Source organism: Acanthochromis polyacanthus, chromosome 21, assembly GCF_021347895.1.
Source record: "Acanthochromis polyacanthus isolate Apoly-LR-REF ecotype Palm Island chromosome 21, KAUST_Apoly_ChrSc, whole genome shotgun sequence".
Lineage (NCBI taxonomy): Eukaryota > Metazoa > Chordata > Actinopteri > Pomacentridae > Acanthochromis > Acanthochromis polyacanthus.
In genome coordinates, this window is record NC_067133.1 from 24,431,085 (window position 1) to 24,452,531 (window position 21,447).

A 21,447-nucleotide genomic window follows, 5' to 3' on the forward strand; every position below is an offset into this window, starting at 1 on the left:
CTTCTCATTCAGTGGTTTTTATTTAATTATTTTATACGTTGTAGATTAATACTGAAGACATCACAACTCTTAAAAAAACACATACGGAATTATGTTGTAAATAAACATATAACATCATTGTGGGATGTTCACCATGTTATGTTGTATTTATTTCAGTATAATACAGTATGAACAGTGGTATGAACACTAAGTATATAAATAGAAAAACCTGTAGACAATATAATTGTGCTGGATATATAACAATATAAAATATATACATGTAGATATCAAAAAAGTCAGTCATTCGTTAATCTTATTTTTTTTCCTTTTTGGGTCTTGAAGACTTTTCAACTGTCATGCAAGAGGTTTCCTCAGTCCAAAAACTGCAGAAACTTTGTGTTCGGTATGTGTCCAAAAAGTGCACTAGTTTGAAAGCTAAAAGCGGGGATTGTGCGTATGTTTTCGTGACTAGCTTGACTCGGGCTGACCGGGTTGGTTGCAGCGATAGAGGAAGTTGCGAAGCGGAGCCTGTAACCTGCAAGCTGCCTGTATTCTTGAGCCGCCCTAAGCACTGAAAAGGGGAATAACAGGAACAAGCGCGTTTTGTATTGTATATGTTGCGCTACTACGATCTTGTGAAATTCATAACCTGGACGTGCACACTCACCTGCTGTGAAATTAGCAACGGTAGAAGACAAGTTGTCGTGATCAACAGCCAACAGAAGCATGTCAACGGTTGACAGCTAGCTAAGGAAAATTCAGCCTTCATCTTTCTAGAAAAGCTAACCAGTTAGCCATCCTCTGCAGCGCTAGCTAGTGGATCATTTAGCGTCGAAATGCCTAATACGGGACGCTGATTAACACTGCACACTTATCTGGTGCTGTTTTAGCAGTTGTTGTGAGCAAAGTCTGCGACATCAACCTTTACCAGCGAGTTGTGTTCAGAATATCGACCCAAGCAGTCGAGCAGAGCATGATGAACCCCCTTTGCGGTTACGTTAGCCAGCAGCATCTTAGCTAACGTTAGCTACAGAGTTGGCTAGCCAGGTCACTAATGTGGGCTTATTGCTGTAATTAGTCAGTGACTGAGTTAACTGAAGAAAGCATCTGAGCCAGCTAAACATGGTGAGTACAATTTAACGTGTATTATTTACCTACTTAGTCATGTCCTGTCTTACTTGCTAACAGCTAACGCACTGCATAAGCCTTTGATTCCTTCTGTGTAAACAGGAAGACCTGGTGTTTGGTTAATAATGTAAATACATTTCGGTACATTTAGCTAACAGCTAGTTTGATTGTGTGGATCTCTGTGCCGCTTGTGTCATCTAACGGTTTGATGCCAGGTATTTGACGGGATGTGACAACTCGTCAAGCCATTTCACGGTACAAGACGCCCATTTTGCAACACCGAATATTTGCTTTGAGCAGTGTTTAGCCTCGGCAAGTTGTGGCTCATTTAAGGAATTTAGACCTGCCTGCCACAGGGGCTGCTCTTTAAAATCACAATTTGCTATCTCGTATTTGCTAGGCATGGCCCGACTTCCTCTACACAACAAAGCCAGATTACAGTTTTGAGCTGCCAAAGAATATTTCCACGAGGCTGTGCCAAAACGTGCACACCAATCAGTAAAACATGTGCAATTTTCAATTATGGTCATGTGTAGGTGTAGGTATAGACAAGTGCAGATAGGTCTCTGGCTAAGTGATTTGCATAAGCTGGTTAAGACATATGCCTGCATGCACTTTGATAACAACTTCAAAATAAATTGGCCCAGGAAATGCTCAGATATCTAAACAAGATACATGACTGTTTGTGCATTCTTTGCTTTCCTGTGAAAGTGGGTTTCTTGTGTGTTAAAAGGTGTTTGGAAGGGCTTCACCTGCATACTGTATAACATGCATGCCATTGAATGTTATCTGTCAAATGAACAGATCTATATTTTTCTCATTCTGATTGATAGATAACATTCAGCGGTTTATGCAATGTTTTCTTGTCGTTAAGTATATCGTCTAAATATACTTTTTGTACCTAACTTTCCCATTTATCATTCTTCAGGCTTCAGAGGAGGCATCGCTGCGTGCACTGGAGAGCCTGATGACAGAGTTCTTCCACAGCTGCACGACCAATGAGCGAAAAAGAGAAATAGGTAGGTTGGAGGGTTGTTATGTCTCTAACTGCACATTAGAAGTAAGGTCATGAATTATCAGGCTTGTGTTTCCACCAAGCTAGTTTAAAATGGAAATAACATTGGAGTTACAGACCGCTTGTTTAGAGGGAATCCAACGGCAGCTTTGGATTTTTAAGTTCTGTGTTCTTTCTTTGTTTAAAATTTCTAAGGTTGGTACCTTACTATTATATGAACTGAGTTGAATTGAAAATTGAGTTACTGTTTAAACAATGCAGAGTGTAATTACATGAAATGAAGGGTGCCCCAGAAACCTGACAGTTAATGCACATACCACATGACTGTCAGTGGTTCAGCTCCAAGTCATTCAGACCTTTGTTGCATGTTCACCCCTACTCCTCATTTCCTGTCGGCATCTCTGCTGACACTATTAAATACAGGCAACGAGCTACAGAAACGATACCTAAAAATGTGAATGAAGTCTGAGAAACTCATTCGACTTTTTCCCAGGATCAGTTCAATATCAGAAAGACAAACAATTGAAAGGTGGGTTGTATTCAAAGTGGAATAATTCACTTTGTGGCTCTCATTTTATTTTCATACAGAAAGCTTATATTAGATGACAAATAGTAAAGTTTGTTTCCCCCCCTCCCCAAAACTCCTTCCTGAATAGTGTTTTACCAGTTGGCTCAAAACTGCCTTAAATGGTTGGATTCCCACAATAAAATGTTCTGAAATATACTTAAGCATAGATCTGGTTGTCATTGTGAACTATGTAGTTATACTTTAAGTAATTTTTGCATCACTTTTTGTACACTTCCTGTGTTGTGACGCATTACTTTCAGTCTGTCTGCTTGTTAAGTACTACAGTGTCAGATACCACTGTTAAAGACCTTGCCTACTTCCTTTTTTCTGCAGAAGAGCTGCTGAATAACTTTGCACAGCAGACTGGAGCGTGGCGCCACTGTTTGTTCTTCCTCTCCAATACTCGAAATGAATATGTAATGATGTACAGTCTCACAGTATTTGAAGTAAGTCCTCTTGGTGGGAGATGCATATATTCAGTTCAAAGTGCGGTCTAGAGCTTTAATAACCCTTTAAATTTTTGAAAACAAGACAGTTCTCACAAAAAGCATAGTTGTACACACACAGAAGGCAGGAAGAGGTGTACTGTAACAAGAATTTGTTTCATAGTCTCTTTCTGTTTCCTCATTTTTTAAATTCTGCAAAACAAGTCAGCGTAGTGTGTAATACATTGTATGTGCGATAAAAGACTGACTATCCCTTGACCTCCTTAGGACAGACTTTTACTGTTTTTCATATTCTTTCATACCTTGGATATGTATGCTCAAATTTAGGTACAGCATTATATTTGCAGTGGAAAGTGTGTTAATAAAAATGTTTTTCAGTGGGGACTATATTATGAAAAATCTATTAGTATACTGTATATATTATTGAGAAGTGTTAGAAAATATAACTCTCTGTAAATGTGGAGTTTCTTTCAGACAGGGCTTTATCAGCCGGTTGTGTCTCTTTACGTTTAGAACTTGGTCAACAAGATGTGGATTGGTGTTGCCTCCCAAGACAAGATGGAGATTCGTAGCTGTCTGCCCAAACTCCTACTTGCTCAGCACAAATCTGTGCCGTATTTCATTCGTAATAAACTCTGCAAGGTCATCGTGGACATCGGTCGTCAGGATTGGCCAATGTTCTACCACGATTTCTTTACAAACACACTGCAGGTAAGGCCTGCTGGTCATTCCTGCTCCTTGAATGTATAGTTTTAAAAATCAGTAACTGAATGCTGATTGATGTACTGAGATGTTAAAACAAGAAGACAAAACCACAGCGTCTGTTAGATTGAATGTGTGATCCTTGATGGTGTATAGTAGTTCTAAATGTCTCATCTGTCAAACTTATTCAAATGTGATTTCAGGCTCTCTTTTTTTGATGTTTTTTTGAACAGTGTACTCCAGTTATTTCAGTGTTTGCAGTCAACCAGAAAATATAAGGAAATGACAAATTCTTAAGGGCAGAATCTATATTATACCCCTAAAGAAATTTGCAGAAAGTTAGAAATTTTGCTTTGTTTTAATTTAACATTGATTAAATAAACTCAGACTATTCAATCAAAGTGGTACGCCACATAGAATAGATCCTTAATATGATGTCTTGTCTCATCATGAATTTCGAGCTAAGTAACGGCCTAAAGTGACACGTCTGTAGTGCTATTTCTGTGATGGTCAACTATATTCTGTTTAAAGTGTGTTAATTCCATTTTACAGTGACAAAGCGAGTCTTTGTTTCACACATGGTTCCTCTCCTCTATTAAAAAGCGCTGAAAAACTCTGAACCAACCCTCATAAAATCTATGTTATAGCTTAATTTTAGAACAGTTGAGAAACTAGTTTGAAGGACTTGCAGTTGGTTGGGAAAATTGTGTAATCGTACTGAGCTGTTGTCTGTCAATCTCTGAACTACAGTTGATCCAGTCCCCAGCTTTGGCTCAGTTGGGCTTGGTGATGTTGAAAACCACATCAGAGGAACTTGCATGTCCTCGAGAAGACCTGAGTGTTGCCAGGAAAGAGGAGCTGCGTAAACTGCTGCTGGAGCAGGTACCGACGGTGCTCGGACTCCTGACTGGTGAGAACAACCTTTAATACTTTGTTCATTTTTTTTTTTTCTCCCTGTTTAAAGTCAAGACAAAATGTGATGGGACTAGACCATTACGAGCTCAGAACATATTGTTTTTTTGAATGGAAAGAGGACAAATGTAACACTGTCCTCTACAAAGACTGTCGGATTACTGCTTGTTTGCTAAGTTAGCTATTGTTTTCAGTTCATTTATAGTTAGTCCTTCAGAGTTTTCTTAGCTCAGGTTGACCTGTAGGAGTATGTCAAGGCTTCTGTAACACGTTTTAAGTGCCACAGAGGATATGCATTAATAACGACTGGAAACAAGGTCATCTTTGCATCTTTCGAAATTTGTCAGTTGAGAATTTGCTGTCGAAGATAAGATTTGTCAGAGAAAGCGATTCTATCTGTGTCAAGAGCCTGTGACTGAGTCTCAGGATGCACCAATATCTATTACATGTTTCAGACCAAGGGCTTAGCGATGAGAACTCTCTTACATTAGCTAACCTGAAGTGTAAACAGTTTTCCTATCTTGTTGTATGTTGATGTTTTATTATTGAAAACAGATGTTGGTAATGAAAGTCTTATAAACAGGATTGTTTAGCTAATATACACTGCTCAAAAAAAATTAAAGAAACACTTTGAAAATACATCGTATTTCAATACGGGGAAAAGGCAAACTGGATTTTAGCATTGATATGGACTGGATAATGTGTTAGGAATGAAAAGTGCCACATTGTTTGATGGGAATGAAAATTATCAACCCCCCAGGAGGGCTAAATTCAAGACGCCCCAAATCAAAGTGAAAAACTGATGTGGCAGGCTAGTCCATCTTGCTGAAATTCCTTGGCAGCACCTCAAAATGGTATTCAGTAGTTTGTATGGCCTCCATGTGCTTGTATGCATGACTGACGATGCCGGGACAAGCTCTGAATGAGACGACAGATGGTGTCCTGGGGTATCTCCTCCCAGAACTGGACCAGGGCATCGCTGAGCTCCTGGACAGTCTGAGGAGCAACCTGATGGTGTCGGATGGAACAAAACATAATGTTCCAAAGGTGTTCTATTGGATTCAGGTCAGGTGAGCATGGGGACCAGCTCATGGTATCAGTTTCTTCATTCTCCAGGAACTGCATGAGTTCTCTTACCACATAAGACTGGGCATTGCCATGCACCAGAAGGAATCCAGGACCACTGCAGCAATGTAGGGTCTGACAGTGGGTCCAAGCATTTCATCCTGATACCTAATGGCAGTCAGAATGCCATTGTCCAGCCTGTAGAGGTCTGTGCGTCCCTCCATGGATATGTCTCCCCACACCATCACTGACCCACCACCAAACCAGTCATGCTGAACAATGTTACAGGCAGCATAACGTTCTCCACGGCTTCTCCAGACCCTTTCACGTCTGTCACATGCGCTCAGGGTGAACCTGCTCTCATCTGTGAAAAGCACAGGGCACCAGTGGTGGACTTGCAAATTCCTGTGTTCTATAGCAAATGCCAGCCGAGCTCCATGGTGCCGATCAGCGAGCACAGCGGGCACTAGAGGACGCTGGGCCCTCAGACCACTCTCATTACATCTCTTTCTGATTGTTTGATCAGAGACATTCACACCAGTGGTCTGCTGGAGGTCATTTTGTAGAGCTTTTGCAGTGCTCATCCTGTTCCTCCATGCACAAAGGAGCAGATACCTGTCCTGCTGATGGGTTGAGGACCTTCGACAGTCCTATCCAGCTCTGCCTGTCTCCTGGAATCTCCTCCATGCGCTTGAGAATGTGCTGGGAGACACAGCAAACCTTCTGGCAATGGCATGCATTGATGTGCCATCCTGGAGGAGTTGGACTGTCTGTGGAACCTCTGTCGGGTCCAGGTATCGCCTCATGCTACCAGAAGTGACACTTACCCTAGCCAAATGCAACACTAGTGAAAAACAGTCTGAAAACATTAGGAAGGAAAAAAATGTCAGTGGCCTTCACCTGTAAACTCATTCCTGTTTTGAAGGTTGTCTCATTGTTACCCCTCTAGTGCATCTGTTGTTAATTTTATGAACACCAAAGCAGCTGAAACTGACTAAAAAGCCCCTCAGTTACTTACTTGACCAGATCAGTATCCCACATGTTTCACTGATTTGATGCAATACTTAGATTAAAAAGTGTTCCTTTAATTTTTTTGAGCAGTGTAGTAGGATCCTGTGCAGTAAGAATGTCTTTCTTTGGTGTAACATCATTTAATCTAATATATTAACTAGCCCCACTAGGTGCAGATGCTGGTTGGTCAATTGTAGTAAATTTTTCTGCGTAGGAGTACTGCAGCCTGAGTGAGCCAACAGTGCTGTCTTATTGTGCTTTGTCAGTATTAATTTGCTGCGCTACAAAAGATGTGAAATCTTTAATGCAAGTCCAATTTAATTTCCAGACTAAGACACATCTACAGAAATGCTAATAATATGCAAGTTTTACTTGACTGAAGAAGAAGTCTGCATAAATTTGAGTAAAGCTGTCAGAACAAAGGCTTCAGTGAAACCTCTTCAGTATATGCCAGTAACTGGGTTCTTCACCACTTGTTTTGCAGGTATTCTGGAGACCTACTGGGACAAGCACAGTGTCATCGCTTCTACTCCGCCTCCATCACCCACCTCAGGGGAAAGCGGTGAGTGAATTGTCACTTTCTTAGTTAAAACTGCCATCATGAAGCCGTTGTTGCCTGTGTAGATTCTTTAGCAGTGACTGTAGGAAGTGTTTTATCAAGCAGTTTGTTTCTTGTGTTAACCGCTCTGTTTTGTGTTCCTTAAATTTCTCAGTGGAATTGCTGGGGAGTTTGTTTCAGGGCAGCCAGTACTCGAAGCTGCTTTGTCAGCCCATGGCAGCGTTGGACAATGAGAGTCAGCAGCTCTGTTGTCTTGTTTTGGAGTGTTTGGCTCACCTGTTCAGCTGGATCCCTCTGTCCACCAGTATTACACCCACCCTTCTGGCTTCCATTTTCCATTTTGCACGTTTCGGTTGTGATTTACGCACAAAGGCCAAGATGGGATCCTTCATATCCTCCAACTCCTCCTCCTCTAATGGACAGCTTAATCCTGGAGTAATGCCACCAACATCAAATGGAGGAGGGAGAAACGGACAGCAGAGTGAGGGGAGCAAGGTGGATCGCGCCCGGCTTGGTGTGCTTGCTATGACCTGTGTTAACGAACTGGTGTCAAAGAACTGTGTGCCAATGGATTTTGAGGAGTACCTGCTGCGAATGTTCCAGCAGACCTTCTTTCTTCTGCAGAGGCTAACACGAGAGAATAATGCTCATACGGTCAAGAGCCGCTTACAGGAACTTGATGAAAGGTATAACTCAGTATTTTAGTTGACACTTGATTTGTGTACAAGGGAGTGTTCACTGGCTGAAACTGGATTCTTACATGTTAAATTGATCGTAGTTAACATTTGAATGACGATATAGTGGCGTGTTGCCAGTTTCAGTTGACTGTTGGGTTAATGTGACAATTTTTTGTGTATCTGAATGTGCTTGCTTTTGCAAACTCACTTTGTACCCACATCTAACTAAAAATGCAAGGTGAAGAGGTGATTTTCTCACTCTGTGCTCTGTTTCATTGTCTCAGACATTGATTTTAGTTTTTTTGTCCTCTATAACTTCCTAATCACTATCAGTTGAGCTTGATAATTTCTTGAGTTGTTCTTCAGACATGTGGCCACAACGTTACGGTCTGTAGTCAAGAAGGAAACTATGTTTTTAGTAACATTACTGGAAACTCAGCCTTGATTTAAGAAATTATGTATTTGAACACCACAGACTATATGATGTAACTTCTCACTGCAAAATGTTTGTGATGATTTTGCTGTGTTGTGTTAATGATTTTTCTCTCATCTTGCAGTTACTTGGAAAAGTTCACAGACTTTCTGCGCCTGTTTGTCAGTGTCCACTTGAGACGAATTGAGTCAAGTCCTCAGTTTCCTATTGTAGAGTTTCTGGCTCTGCTTTTTAAGTACACCTTCAACCAGGTAATAACCTTGTGAGCCATTTATTTACGCAGCACATGACAGTGCGTTGATTTCTACAGGTGCCATGCAAACCTGCTTCTCGTTCTTCTTTTTTCCAGCCAACACACGAAGGCTACTTTGCCTGTTTGGACATTTGGAGTGTGTTTTTGGATTTTCTAACCACGAAAATCAAAAGCAGGCTTGCGGACAGAGAAAGTGTCCTGAATAGGTAAGTCACTCAGAAAGCCTGTTTTCCAAAGCTCTGATATAAAATTGATTGATCTCATATTAATACAACCATATATACTATGGTTAACAAAGTGCCCCAAATATTTGAATTGGTGCTTTTGTTTTTGCTGCCGTGAAACTTATTCATGTTTGATTGTGCAGGTACAAAGATGCCTTAGTTCTTCTGTTGAGGGAAGTTCTGAATCGCATACAGTTCAGATACAATCAGGCCCAGTTAGAAGAGCTGGATGATGAAACTCTGGATGATGATGTAAGAACATTTTACTAACTGTATATTCCACTTATTATTATTTGCATTTTCACTTAACTTGCATTATCATCTCATGTAGCCATGACAAGTCTATAATGAATGTTTTAATCCTATTAGCATCATATTAACTTCTTAGCATGTGCTCACATTAAAAGGTGCATCCATCTTTCACTTCAAAGTCTGAGTATTCTCCTTCATTTGGTAACTATAGCAACAGACCGACTGGCAAAGGTACCTGCGTCAGAGTCTGGAGGTGGTTGCCAAGGGGATGGAGTTGCTCCCATCCCATGCATTTTCTACTTTGGTAAGAAATTGTTGTTGTTTTCATGTTGACATTTTGCAAGCTTACTGAGTGGCCCTCACTCCAGTTGTATCATTTTAGAAATATAGCTTCTACAAATTTCCTGCAGCAGATAGTTTTCTTCCTGCACAGATGTATCAATGCAGAACTAAACATTTATATGTACATTGATATATCCCAAAACATTAGTTTTTGAACATTATACCAGACCTTTTTTTTTTTTTTTTTTGCTAATTAGCTTGGAGGAATGTGTTAAAATTGTGCATCAGGTCACATCGATCACAGTTATCAGTTAAACTACTTTTGTAAAAGCATTGTGTGAAGTGTCTTATATTAAACTAAATGCATCCACTAGAATACTGTTTAGTACTTAATGCTACGTTTTAGGTTAGCCTATTGGTAGAGTCATTGGACGCATCCGGATGTCTTAAATTAAAAAAAACAACAACAAAAAAAAACGCAAAGTTGAGGCAGACACTTAGTTTGCTTTTTTATTTTTAAATTACTTTGTAGTCAGTTTCATTTTCTTGCAACTCAATGTCACATTTAGGATACTATAACTTGAGGCAGCAGTAGAGTGACGCACCAGTGCAGTTTTACAGGTCTGGCATTAAATTTAGAATCAAGAGTTTCACCGTTTACCTCCTCTGGAGCAGCACTATATTTCACAAATCCAGTGAAACGTAACATGATAATCCTAATATGTTTAATAAATAAAGAACGTCAGTTTGTTTTTTTGTTTTGATATTGAAGTTAGTTTTGGTCTAGATTAGATGTAAACATGTTAGGATGTCAGATGAATTGCAATATTTTATAAAATGCTGCATCAAATGAATTCTCCATCTTATGATTATTGCATAGTGCTGTTCATGAAGCTGAACTTAAATTCTTCAAAGAAAAATATTGCATGAATTGACTCTTATTTGAACTGGGTTTCTTCAGTAGTTAATGTCTTCTTGGAAATCATTTGTTAAACAGTTTTTGGGGTTCTGTGGCTTTGACACTGTTCTTCTTCTTTTCTTTTGTTTCCTTCTGTTTTATATCGTTACATGTTTGTTTGTCTGCTGTTTTTGATGTATCTGTACCAAACAAGCAAAGAAATAAAATAATATTCGAAAGAATTTGGATTTTACATCTTAAAAAATGTCTAGTGATATATCCCAGAAAAACCCTCGTCTCCCTAATCTTTATTCCTTTCTTCTCTCTCCAGTTTCCAGTTCTTCAAGAAAATCTGGACGTATATTTGGGTTTGCAGCAGTTTATTGTCACCACTGGCACAAGTAAGAAATCTCACATTCTTTTGTTTTAGGTCCAGTCTCACTGAGTGATGGCATTTCCATAGATTAAAATGTTTGAATGATCTGTGGTGATGTTTTTTTTTGTTTGTTTTGTGTTGTTTTTCAGGTCGAAGGCTCAATATCACTGCAGAGAACGACTGCCGCCGACTTCACTGTTCTCTCAGAGACCTCAGCTCCCTCCTTCAGGCTGTCGGACGCTTGGCGGAGCATTTCATCGGGGAGGTTTTTGCTGGACGTTTCAGTGATGCCCTGGCAGTGGTGGAGAGGTCAGTGGTCAGCTACTGGAGGATTGTTGTGCCAATAACAGGATTCTAGATTTGTGCTTCAGTATGAATGGAATTATTGATGCACATGCCAATATTACTCAATCTTGACTAATTCTTCATTTTCTTTTTTGTGTTCTGTTGAATTGGATGTACACGTATTCACAGTTTTTCCTTCTACATGAATTAATGTAATAGAATGAACCCTTTGTTTTCTTTTTCAAGACTGGTTGAAGTAACCTGCTACGGCTCTCAGACCACCCTTTATGACCTGGAGACCGCTGTGCCTTCTGTCCTCAAGCCAGACCTCATTGATGTGTGAGTATCACATTTTGAAAGGAAAATTGAACTCTGTATATGTGACGCATTGGTTATAAACAACGTGATTATACTGTTAAGTTTTCAACCAATGAATGAATGAATGTTTTTATTTTGGACATGTGAGGGGGGGGAAAAGCCACAAAAACAAATCAAAATGTCCAAAACAACAACAACAGCAAAACAAAATAAAATAAAATGACAATGAAACAAAGCAAAAAATAATAAGCCAACATATCCGAAAAAGAGCAGGGTGAAGCATGAGCTTATTTACTCCTCCCATTTCTGCACCTCAATCATCAGTCACTCAGTACCCCACTCCCATAGTTATTATGTACATATTTACAAACAAAATAGGAAACAAATATTGTAAATCAACAAATATTAAATAATCAGTGATATACCCATGTCAAAGCCCGTCCTCCTCCCAGCACCTCGTGAAAACCATCTCTTTGTGCTGCATTTCAAACTGGGTCATGCTTGGACATTGCTTGAGCTCCACCTCCAATCTGTTCCATAACCTCACTCCACCTATTGAAAGACGTAATAACTTTGGTGTTGTGCTAAATCTACCATTTTTTAAATTTTAAATCCCCTTTACAGTCGGCAAAATATCATCAATTTAGTTTTACTTGAGTTTAATGATAATTTATTTATGTTAAACCAGTTTGCACATTACTTCTGTCAATCACCCCTGAACAAAAAAATATTTTTGTCATCTGCAAAGAGAACAAATTTTAATACTTTTGATATTTTGTGAATGTCATTTGTATATATCAAAAACACTTTTGGACCCAGTACGGACCAAAACGTTATCTGCAAGAGAACATGAGAATAGCTGCAACCATATTTCACCATATTAGTTTCCTCATAGTCGCTACAGTTGCCTCCCTCTAAGGAAACTTCATGTTTTACATAACGAAGTCACAGAATTGTTTTATTTCTGGAACTGACTTCATAGAAATCCAGACAGTCTTGCATTTAAATGTTATCTTTTAGTGTTTACTGGAATTTCAGGAAATGTGAAAATATTACCACCATAAGTGGTAATTTACACCCAGATGTGGTAAGTTGTAAAAAAACCAAAAAGAAGCATGTTTTAATTACGTGCGTGTGTTGTTTTGTTACAGTCACGCACAGGCCCTTGCTGCTTTGCAAGCCTATTCTCACTGGCTTGCTCAGTTCTACGGTGAAGTCCACAGTCAAAACCAGACCCAGTTCATCAACCTCATCACATCTGCAGTGGATGCCAGTAGCCCGCTCATCACAGCTAAGGTAGCTCGCCTTATGCTTACCCTCTAACTGTCTTCGTAAAAATAATGACCCAGCCTTTGATGATTTTATTCGTTGTGTGCATTTTAAATACCTGCTAGTCTTTCGAATAGGGGTTTCTAAAAAGATTTGTGCATATTCTCTTGCCAGACTAAATTTAAGAAACCCAAAGCACTGTTGGGTTGAATATTAGAAACTGCAGCTGATGAACACTTGATCTAAATTGTGGTCATTGTTTCATGTTGCAACAGTGGCTTATTGTGGAGGAAGTCTGATATGGAAACTGTTAACCAATGCTTAAACACTGCTGCTTACGTTCACAGAAAGTTTTTGTGTTCAGCTTGAGGATAAAATGGTACAGTTGTACATAACATGTGAAATAACTTTAATTGTAGTTATTCTGTATTGTGCTTGACATGATTGCTTGCATACAGGACAAAGCAACGCAGGCTGATGAGTATTGTCATCAAACTATTCTTTTAGTTTTACACTTAAATTCTGTCTTTATCTCCAGGTACCTGAAAAGCTGCTGCTCTCTGCATGTCATCTGATGGTTTCCATAACCTCGACAGTGAGACCGGTGTTCTTAGTGACTTTGCCAGCGGTTCAGAACATCTTCAATCTGATTACTACAGAAAATCAGAACCGCAGACTTCCCCAAGAGGTAAATGTTGGTTGATTTTAGTGTGCTATATCTTGTGGTTATATTTGATAAAAACAAATTGCTCAACATAGAGATTCAGGGGTTTTGTAGGTGGATGTTTTGAAACTTTTTTTGTTAACATTTAATCCAAAGTTTCTCTTTTCAGTGAAACATTACATAGCATAATGATTAGGAATAAACCGATCTTCTTATCCCAAAGATTAAATTCTTGAAATATCTTCAATATTTAAAATAATTCTGTGTGTTTGTGTGTGTTGCTACTCGCACAGGCTCACATGTTGGTGTGTAGAGCTTTATCCAATATGCTGCTGCTCCCATGGCCAAATCTACCAGAGAATGAACAGCAGTGGCAAACACGCTCCAGCAACCATGCCAGCTTGCTGGCAGCACTCACCCGCGAGTATCGTATTTTAAGAGGCACAGTGAACATTACTCCACGGCAACCTGGCCTGGATGACAGTCAGTATTTCTCTCTTTCTTCAGTGGTTTATTTCTTCTTTTTTTAATGCTTGTTACTCATGGACTGTATTTAAATTGTCCAGACACCTTGTTTCATATTCTCTGTCCTCGTCTAATTGTGTTTTCTCACCGTTTTCTCTAGTGAAGGCAGTGATAAAGCAGACCCTGCCCGTGCTCAGAGACATAGTGGACAGCATCTCCAGTGAATCCACGAAATCACGTCAGATCTGCTACCAGAGTCTTCAGGAGTCTGTCCAAGTGTCCCTCAGCCTTTTCCCAGTGTTTATTCAGCAACCAGGCTAGTTTGTCATCTTTAACTGTCCAACAAGAGTTTACGCTAACATTTTGATCACAGTGAAAATCTGTGCACTTGCATTTCTTCGCTTATTTGCAATGTCACAGGACACTATACTCAAACCATTATGCAGTGCATTGTGCAAACTTTTGGGGATGTTTGTCTCCTCCTAGTACAGGCAGTGTAATGGTACATGTAGAAAGAGGCCAAATCCTCTTCTTTATACAATCTAAACATTTGATTCTAACCTTAGTTTAGCGACACAATGTCTATTGTAACGACTGCCATTAATCAGTGTAGTTCTTGTTACAGTTTTGTCTTTATTTCCTAACTGTATACACTACTGTTCAGACGTTTGGGGTCACTCAAGCAATTTCATGTTTTCTATGAAAAGTCACACTTCTATTCATCCGCTAACATAACTGCACAAGGGTTTTCTAATCATCAGTTAGCCTTTCAACACCAGTAGCTAACACAATGTGCTGGAAATGTTCCTCTGTACCCCTATGGAGATATTCCATTAAAAATCAGCCGTTTCCAGCTAGAATAGTCATTTAGCACATTAACAATGTCTTGACTGTATTTATGATGAATTTAAGGTTATCTTAATTGAAAAAAATGCTGGTCTTTCAAAAATAAGGACATTTCTAAGTGACCCCAAACTTTTGAATGGTTGTTTACCTTTTTCACCATCACAGCAAGCAGCAATGTTCATGAATGGTAATGCTCACACAAAAAGAGATATTCAGGAATTAAAATATTAGGAGTTTTGTGTTCCAAGCTTGGTACACAACCATAGAAAGACTTTGTTGGTATAACAAGCTGAATTAATTATTGATAATTCCTACAAATGATGAATAAAAAACCCTGACCTCACTCTGTTTGAAGACATAAATGATTGTCTGATGGCCAGCTTTATTAAATATCACTTCTCTTTCCCAGATGTCACAGATGAGATGCTGGCCTTCTTCTTGACGCTGTTTCAGGCGTTGCGAGTCCAGATGGGTGTTGCCTTCACTGGTCAGATCATCCACACTTTCCTCAGCATGTTCACCAGGTAAAGAAAAAACACCAAAATGTACGAACATTAGTTAATTAGTACTATATCCTGTCTTGATAGATAAATGTGTAAGTTGCAAACACTGATAATGAAGGGATCGCTCTTCCATTAAGTAATGCGATGTCAAATTTTTTTGTGCTTCAGAGAACAACTGGCAGCCAGTATTTTGCAGGAGGGCAGTGCAGGTTGCAGAGTGGTACAGAAGTTCCTGAAAATCCTGCAGGTGGTGGTACAAGAACCTGGTCAGGCGTTCAAGCCCTTCCTACCCAGCATCCTCTCTCTGTGCATGGAGCAGGTCTACCCAGTTGTGGCAGAGGTCAGTTGGTGCTCATTTATGGTGGAATTTAGTTTGTATCTTACACATGATTTTGAAAATTAGCTTGTGATTCTGCTTGTCGTCGAAAACCCTGCCAGTATCACAAAAGACAATGGGATTAATGCTAATTACGAATTAGTTAATATTTTGAAAATGAAAATATGAGTAACTGAATAACTGTTGGTCATTGAATCATTTTATTTTTGGTAGCGTTCTTCGCCAGACGTCAAGGCGGAGATGTTTGAGTTGCTATACCAAATACTTCACCAAAACTGGAGGTACTTCTTTAAAACTTCAGTCTTAACAAGTGTCCAAAGAGGAGCTGCCGAAGACACAATGGAAAATGAGGTCCAGTTCACAGCTGCCATGCAGGTGTGTGTACACATGTGCCTCCTACTGTCATCGTCATACCTTCTAGATGTACCAATGATGTTTTATTTTCTGAGTGTCTGTTTTTCAGGTGAACAAGGTTTTATTGTTCAATTAATGTAACCATGATAAAGCTTTTATTGTGAAGTATACAGAACCTAAACTCCAACTGACATGTTCTCAGAGTTACAAGTCGTCTTAAATTGTAAAATGTGCTAATAGATAAAAATCATAGTTTAATCCATTTTCTCTTTATTCCTCTTAATATCTTTACCAGGCTTTTGGACAGTCTTTTCTGCAGCCCGACATCCACATTTTCAAGCAGAATCTCTCCTATTTGGAGTCACTCAACAGCAAACACAAGTTGTATCACAGAGTAAGTTCAACATTTCTATCAATATCTTTATTGTGAATATGAAGCACTTTATGGAGCAGAGGTGCTAACAAACCACTTTTCTTTAGGCAGTCTGCATAAATCCACAACTTGTCGGTCATTATCAGGCCGAGGAGTGTAACATTACACATAATTACCTAGATTTTGGGGTCGCAATTCTGTATATTTTTGGTACAGCAGAGAAAGCCAAGATTTTTGTCAATTATAGTATTCACATTAAGCAGAATCTCATCAGCTGTGATTCTTTTGAGGACCAAAGGCCGTCAAATACTGACCCATTATTAACAACGGCAAATTAATGAACGCAGGGCAGAAACGTGAGAATATTAAAAGTAGAAACAAAGCATAAATGTAATTCTAATTTAGTTAATTAAAATTACCATTAAATCCATATTTGTTGCTCAAGGATTGCTCAAAGTAATATTATCTTTCTCTGTTTTTGTCCACAATTGAGAAGACAGCCATCTAGTTTGAATAAACTTTATTGGAATTGCCACTGGACAAAAACAAACAAATGAGCAAATGAGAGTGACAGGTCAGTTGACTTATTTTGTGAGAGGAGAGAAGTTTCAGATTCCAAGTGTTCAGAATGGCCGATTTAAAAAGTATAGTGGGGCAACATTGTACAAGGCGAATAAAAATATTTCAATGTTTGCCTTTAGTTGTGTGCTAGCATGCTATAACTGCTAGAATTTTCAAGGTGGTGCTGTTAGAATTTCTCTTCAGGAAGTGAGAGTGCATAGACATAAATAGACAATTCTGGCTGTAAAAGCTTTTCAGCCAGGTCATTTGTAACCCATAAAACTGTTTGAAGGGGTTTTTTTTTTGTTTCGTTTAGTGATTTTTTTTTTTCTTCCTTCGGACAGACACAGTGGCATTCAGGTCATCATGACCATTCTACTCTTCCCAATAACAACATAAATATTAACAAAACTAAGATTTTTCAGGTTTAAGATGTGCATCATAGTCATAAGAAAGTAATAGAGGTTCTAAAAAAATGGATTCCTTGTAATTAGAGATGCAGTTAATTAACCCTAATCCATCTGTCTGTCCTACTCAAAGCATCACACTGACAACTTATAAACAAAGTAACTCATCCACATCTGAACTGCAGCGAATCTGCTCGACTCTGTCGTCATTATTTTGTGTTTATTGTGCTACAGAAGCTTTTCCGGACCTCGATGCTCTTCCACTTCATCAACGTGCTGCTGCAAGTCCTTCTCCACAAAAGTCACGACCTCCTCCAGGAGGAAATCACCCTCGCTATTTACAACATGGCCTCTGTGGACTTTGATGCCTTCTATTCCGCCTTCATGCCAGAGTTCCTCAATGGCTGTCAGGGTGTGGACACGAGCCAACGAGCTGCCCTCGCACGCAACTTCAAGCTTGAACGGGTAATCAAATGCTATGCTAACATTATTTTGGTGCTAACATATGCATCGTGGTGTGAAACTGCAAGCTATTCTCTACTGAATGGGTGACCATGGCGATGTATTGTTGGCACAGTGTGTGTTGTAGACAGAGACAGTATTAACCGGTTGTTATGGACATGATTTGGAAAGATAACATAGATAGAAATCACCACATGTCGACCCAAATTACAACAATATATTTTCCAGCTAACCTCTCTTGACTTGCAGGTAGTTTGATATTGTTTGTCCAGGTTTTAAGACAAAAGAGTTCTGCGACTGCATCATCACAATGGAGGTTTATGGACTTTTGTTTGTGGTGTTTGTTGCTTTGAAAGTGATGTTACAGTATTTAATTTTATTTTCAGCAGAAACCTTATTTTACTTTGATATATTAAAAGATGTCTGAAATAACAATTAACCTTCTCTAATGTATTTTACAAGAAAGTAGTCTGTTATAAGTTTAAAATATTATTATTCTACTCTGTTAGCAAATTAAATCCAATTTCACCTCCAGTCTATTTAAGTGGAAGTGCCGAGATAGCTACTAGATCACAGCGTATTATTATAGTCTTGTCCCAGTACTGACAAGTTAACAACCAGCTCAAACAAACTGCATGTGTGCTCTTTTTTTTTTTGCATTTTGTTTAACTTTCACCACACAGCAAACAGGCAGTTCTTTTTTAAAAGAGCAGTTTGTATGTAAATGTATTAACAGAAATTGCCAGTAATACTAACAATAATGTTTCCATGAGTCCATAATCACATGAAACTGTGAATTGTTGGGTTAGCTTGGAATGCGAATGTGTTCCTGCAGTAGCTCAGAACGGACAAACCAAACACTGGTTTTAAAAAAGGCTCTTGTGTTTTTTACTGTGAAGTAAACTGCAGGTTCTCCTTTAGTCTTGGAAAAGGGACGGCTGATGTCGTTGATCTGCAATCTGCAGCCTCACTGCTAGAGGATGCTTAATCCTACACACTTGCTATCCTGTGTTTAAAAAAAAAGTTAGTGTTTTTACTAGCCTTGTGAAACCAGGATTATGCCTGGGGCTACGTCCACACTTATGTTTTCTTTTTAAATTGTCTAGCATTTTAGAATTATTAATATTCTCTAATAATGAGCAAACTTTAATTGTTTTCAAGTCATGTTACAGGGAAGTGATTAATCAGAGAAAGACATGTAGTAGCAGCTGATGAGGCTCAATCAGAAAGTAAATGTGTGTATTTTTGTTTCCAAAGTCTCATTTTCTAACGTCAACATGGCATTAACTGAGTTGATGGAAATCGTTCTGGAAGCAGTTTTCCAAAAATTTCCATTTTCAGTTACTTAAAGCTTCATTTGCGTATTTACAGCAGGTCAGAATTACAAAGAGAAAGCTGCATTTTGTCACCCATTAGCTCCTAACATCTACATGCTTACGACTACAAGGAATTTGAAGCCTCTGCATCAGTCCTGGTGTTGACTCACTTTTATCAGACGGCACATCAAACAGAGTAAACACCTATGTGGGTGTGCAGAGCCTTATCGGTGTAAATGTGGCATACTGGGTGTAACAGCTGATAATAATGGCTACATTCCGCTTAGTGTTATGTCTTACTGGGACTTCTGATGATATTGAGCATCATTAGCTCCACCTGTGCATTCCTTCCTTACGTCTGTCAATGCCAGTCAAGCTTTTAAATTGATTTTAAATATCATCAAGCTCCAGCACATTTTTGTTTGCCTGATGTGTTGTTTTTTTTGCAAACGATTTAACGTCTGTGTCTTTTCTCCTCGTCCAGGACCTGCCTTCGTTCACTCAAAGCGTGCAGCGGCTGGTGAACGATCTTCGCTACTACAGACTGTGTAACAGTAGCTTGCCCACTGGCACGATCAAGCTATAGCACAATGACTGAACCACTCCACACACCGACTATGATCTAAAGGACTGCCTGTGCTGACCACTTTGCCCAACACTCCTCCAATTCAGCTTTGCTCCGCCTCTTCAGAGCGACAGGATGGAGCGACACACGGTTTGGTTGAGTAATATTAGGTTGAGGATGCTGCTGATGTTCTTTTGATTTCTACTGTAGAAGGTTGGCACATTATTATTATTTTTAAAGCGGTGCCCTCCTGATGTATTGCCAATGTTGATTTGGCAAGAAATGTAAACCTGGTCTGCAGTTGACTTTCACACAGACCTGGAGCAGTCTGAGCCAGGCCTTCTTTCCCATGCCACTGCAACAAAGCTGGGCTGGGACTGAGCACTTTCAACTCATTTTGAGTTTTTTTTTAATGTCTGCTTTTATTCATTTTTGCCTTTTTCATCTCCAAAGGAGACAGACTCTCAACTTAAGATCTTTCATATCATTCCATTCTGAAAAAACGAAAATCTGCTTGATTAATAAAGTGCTTTTTTAGTAAAACTCATATACTGGTTAATTTGTGGTAATTTGCCCCCTGGCAGTGTTTGATGCAGTTTTGTTTGTGAGAATAGTGGTTGTATTAGAAATTCAAAAGTGTTTTTTTTTTCTATTTTTGCACTGTTTTCCTTTTTATAGATGTCTATTTTAAAAGTTCTTTTAACTTAAAATCATGTTGACTGCAATTTTTTTCTTTACAACCTGGAATCAGATATTAGGGTGTTTACAGATCGATAAAGCAGAGACGGATTGCATTGTGAGAAACTTTTGAGCATCAGTAGACAGGGATCTTAAGGCCCGACATGTAACTTCATGTGTGACTACAGGAAACATTTGCATGGGAAGAATATTCAAAGAGTTTGACAATTTTCACGGTATTAAGATTAAAGAGAAGCACAAACTTCACAGTACTCCATACATAATGTTGCATATTTTTTTCTGTAGGTTTAAGAAGATCACAGTTTTAATGTCAGTGTACCATTTACTAATCCAAAACTTCAGATGTCAAGATGACTGAATGTCTAAGTGTTTACTCAGCTGCTGTCTAGATATCGAAACCATATTCAGTTGATGTGGGCTTTACTCTGTTAAAGGATATCAGAAAACAGATTGACGCTCACAATCTAAATACTACACTGCTTTAATTTGATGGAAGCTCTTTTTTTGCCTCACAGTCTCACCTTGATGCTCAGTCACTGTTCAAACAAATATTATGCTGATTTAGTGCTGATTTGAACTCTCTAGGACGGAGAGTTATTTAAAGCGAATTCTGGGAGAATTACAACTAAATATCACGTTTATAGAACCATTTTTAGAATAATAATGTCTTCTGTGGATGTTGGATTTTACACAATAACTTTAGTCCACTTGGAGCTCAAATTGTATAGTCACTTACAAGGCCTGGAGATCAAAATATAAGCACTTTATAAAAGTAAAAGTGAGGGTATCTTTGCTTTAGCTGCCTTGATTTTTGGCCTCTTTGGTAAAATCACAACATTATAAAAAAAGAAGAATCTGTGTTTTACTTGTAAACAGTCACCAGACCACTGCTGGATATCTGCTGCAGGAACAGAGAGTTTATTTAAACAGTCATAGAAAGTAACAAAGTACATTTTGAGTAACTGGTATTTAAATATTTCCATCTTATGCTACTTTATACTTCTACTCGACAACAATTCAGAGGCAAGAATTGTACTTTTTTTTTTTTTGCTTCCTCATAGGTGTTTAACAACTTTGAAGATTTTGTTTTAGAATACAAAACTTAAAGCAACAAATAAAATGTAATATAGATTAAGATAAAACTTTATCAAATAAACTAGGTAAAGTAGCTACATCTCCTTTAGCGGCTTTGTTACCAGTGATGAAAATATGAATGCATCAGTAATTCTAATCAAAAAATTCA

The 21,447-nt window shown here is 38.7% G+C and overlaps 1 protein-coding gene across 1 annotated transcript; it reads left to right on the forward strand.

The window, feature by feature from the left end:
• Positions 1–457: 457 nt before the first annotated feature.
• On the forward strand, positions 458–20,052 carry xpo6 (exportin 6). The gene is made up of 24 exons (XM_022207498.2): positions 458–1,104; positions 2,036–2,126; positions 3,024–3,136; positions 3,650–3,847; positions 4,589–4,748; positions 7,311–7,388; positions 7,540–8,071; positions 8,620–8,746; positions 8,845–8,954; positions 9,116–9,224; positions 9,436–9,528; positions 10,736–10,805; positions 10,930–11,089; positions 11,312–11,404; positions 12,535–12,679; positions 13,191–13,340; positions 13,610–13,799; positions 13,942–14,097; positions 15,037–15,151; positions 15,299–15,470; positions 15,681–15,842; positions 16,117–16,215; positions 17,397–17,627; positions 19,425–20,052. The coding sequence occupies exons 1-24, from the start codon at positions 1,102–1,104 to the stop codon at positions 19,524–19,526; spliced, it is 3,459 nt and encodes a 1,152-aa protein (XP_022063190.1). The 5' UTR covers positions 458–1,101; the 3' UTR covers positions 19,527–20,052.
• The last annotated feature ends 1,395 nt before the right edge of the window (positions 20,053–21,447 follow it).

What these genes read in the sequence shown, in the direction of transcription:
- xpo6 (XM_022207498.2), top strand. An exon ending in ATGAAACTCTGGATGATGAT is followed by an intron (nt 9,225 to 9,435) that starts GTAAGAACATTT and finishes TGGTAACTATAG; the next exon opens with CAACAGACCGACTGGCAAAG. An exon ending in TTCCTCAGCATGTTCACCAG is followed by an intron (nt 15,152 to 15,298) that starts GTAAAGAAAAAA and finishes TTTGTGCTTCAG; the next exon opens with AGAACAACTGGCAGCCAGTA.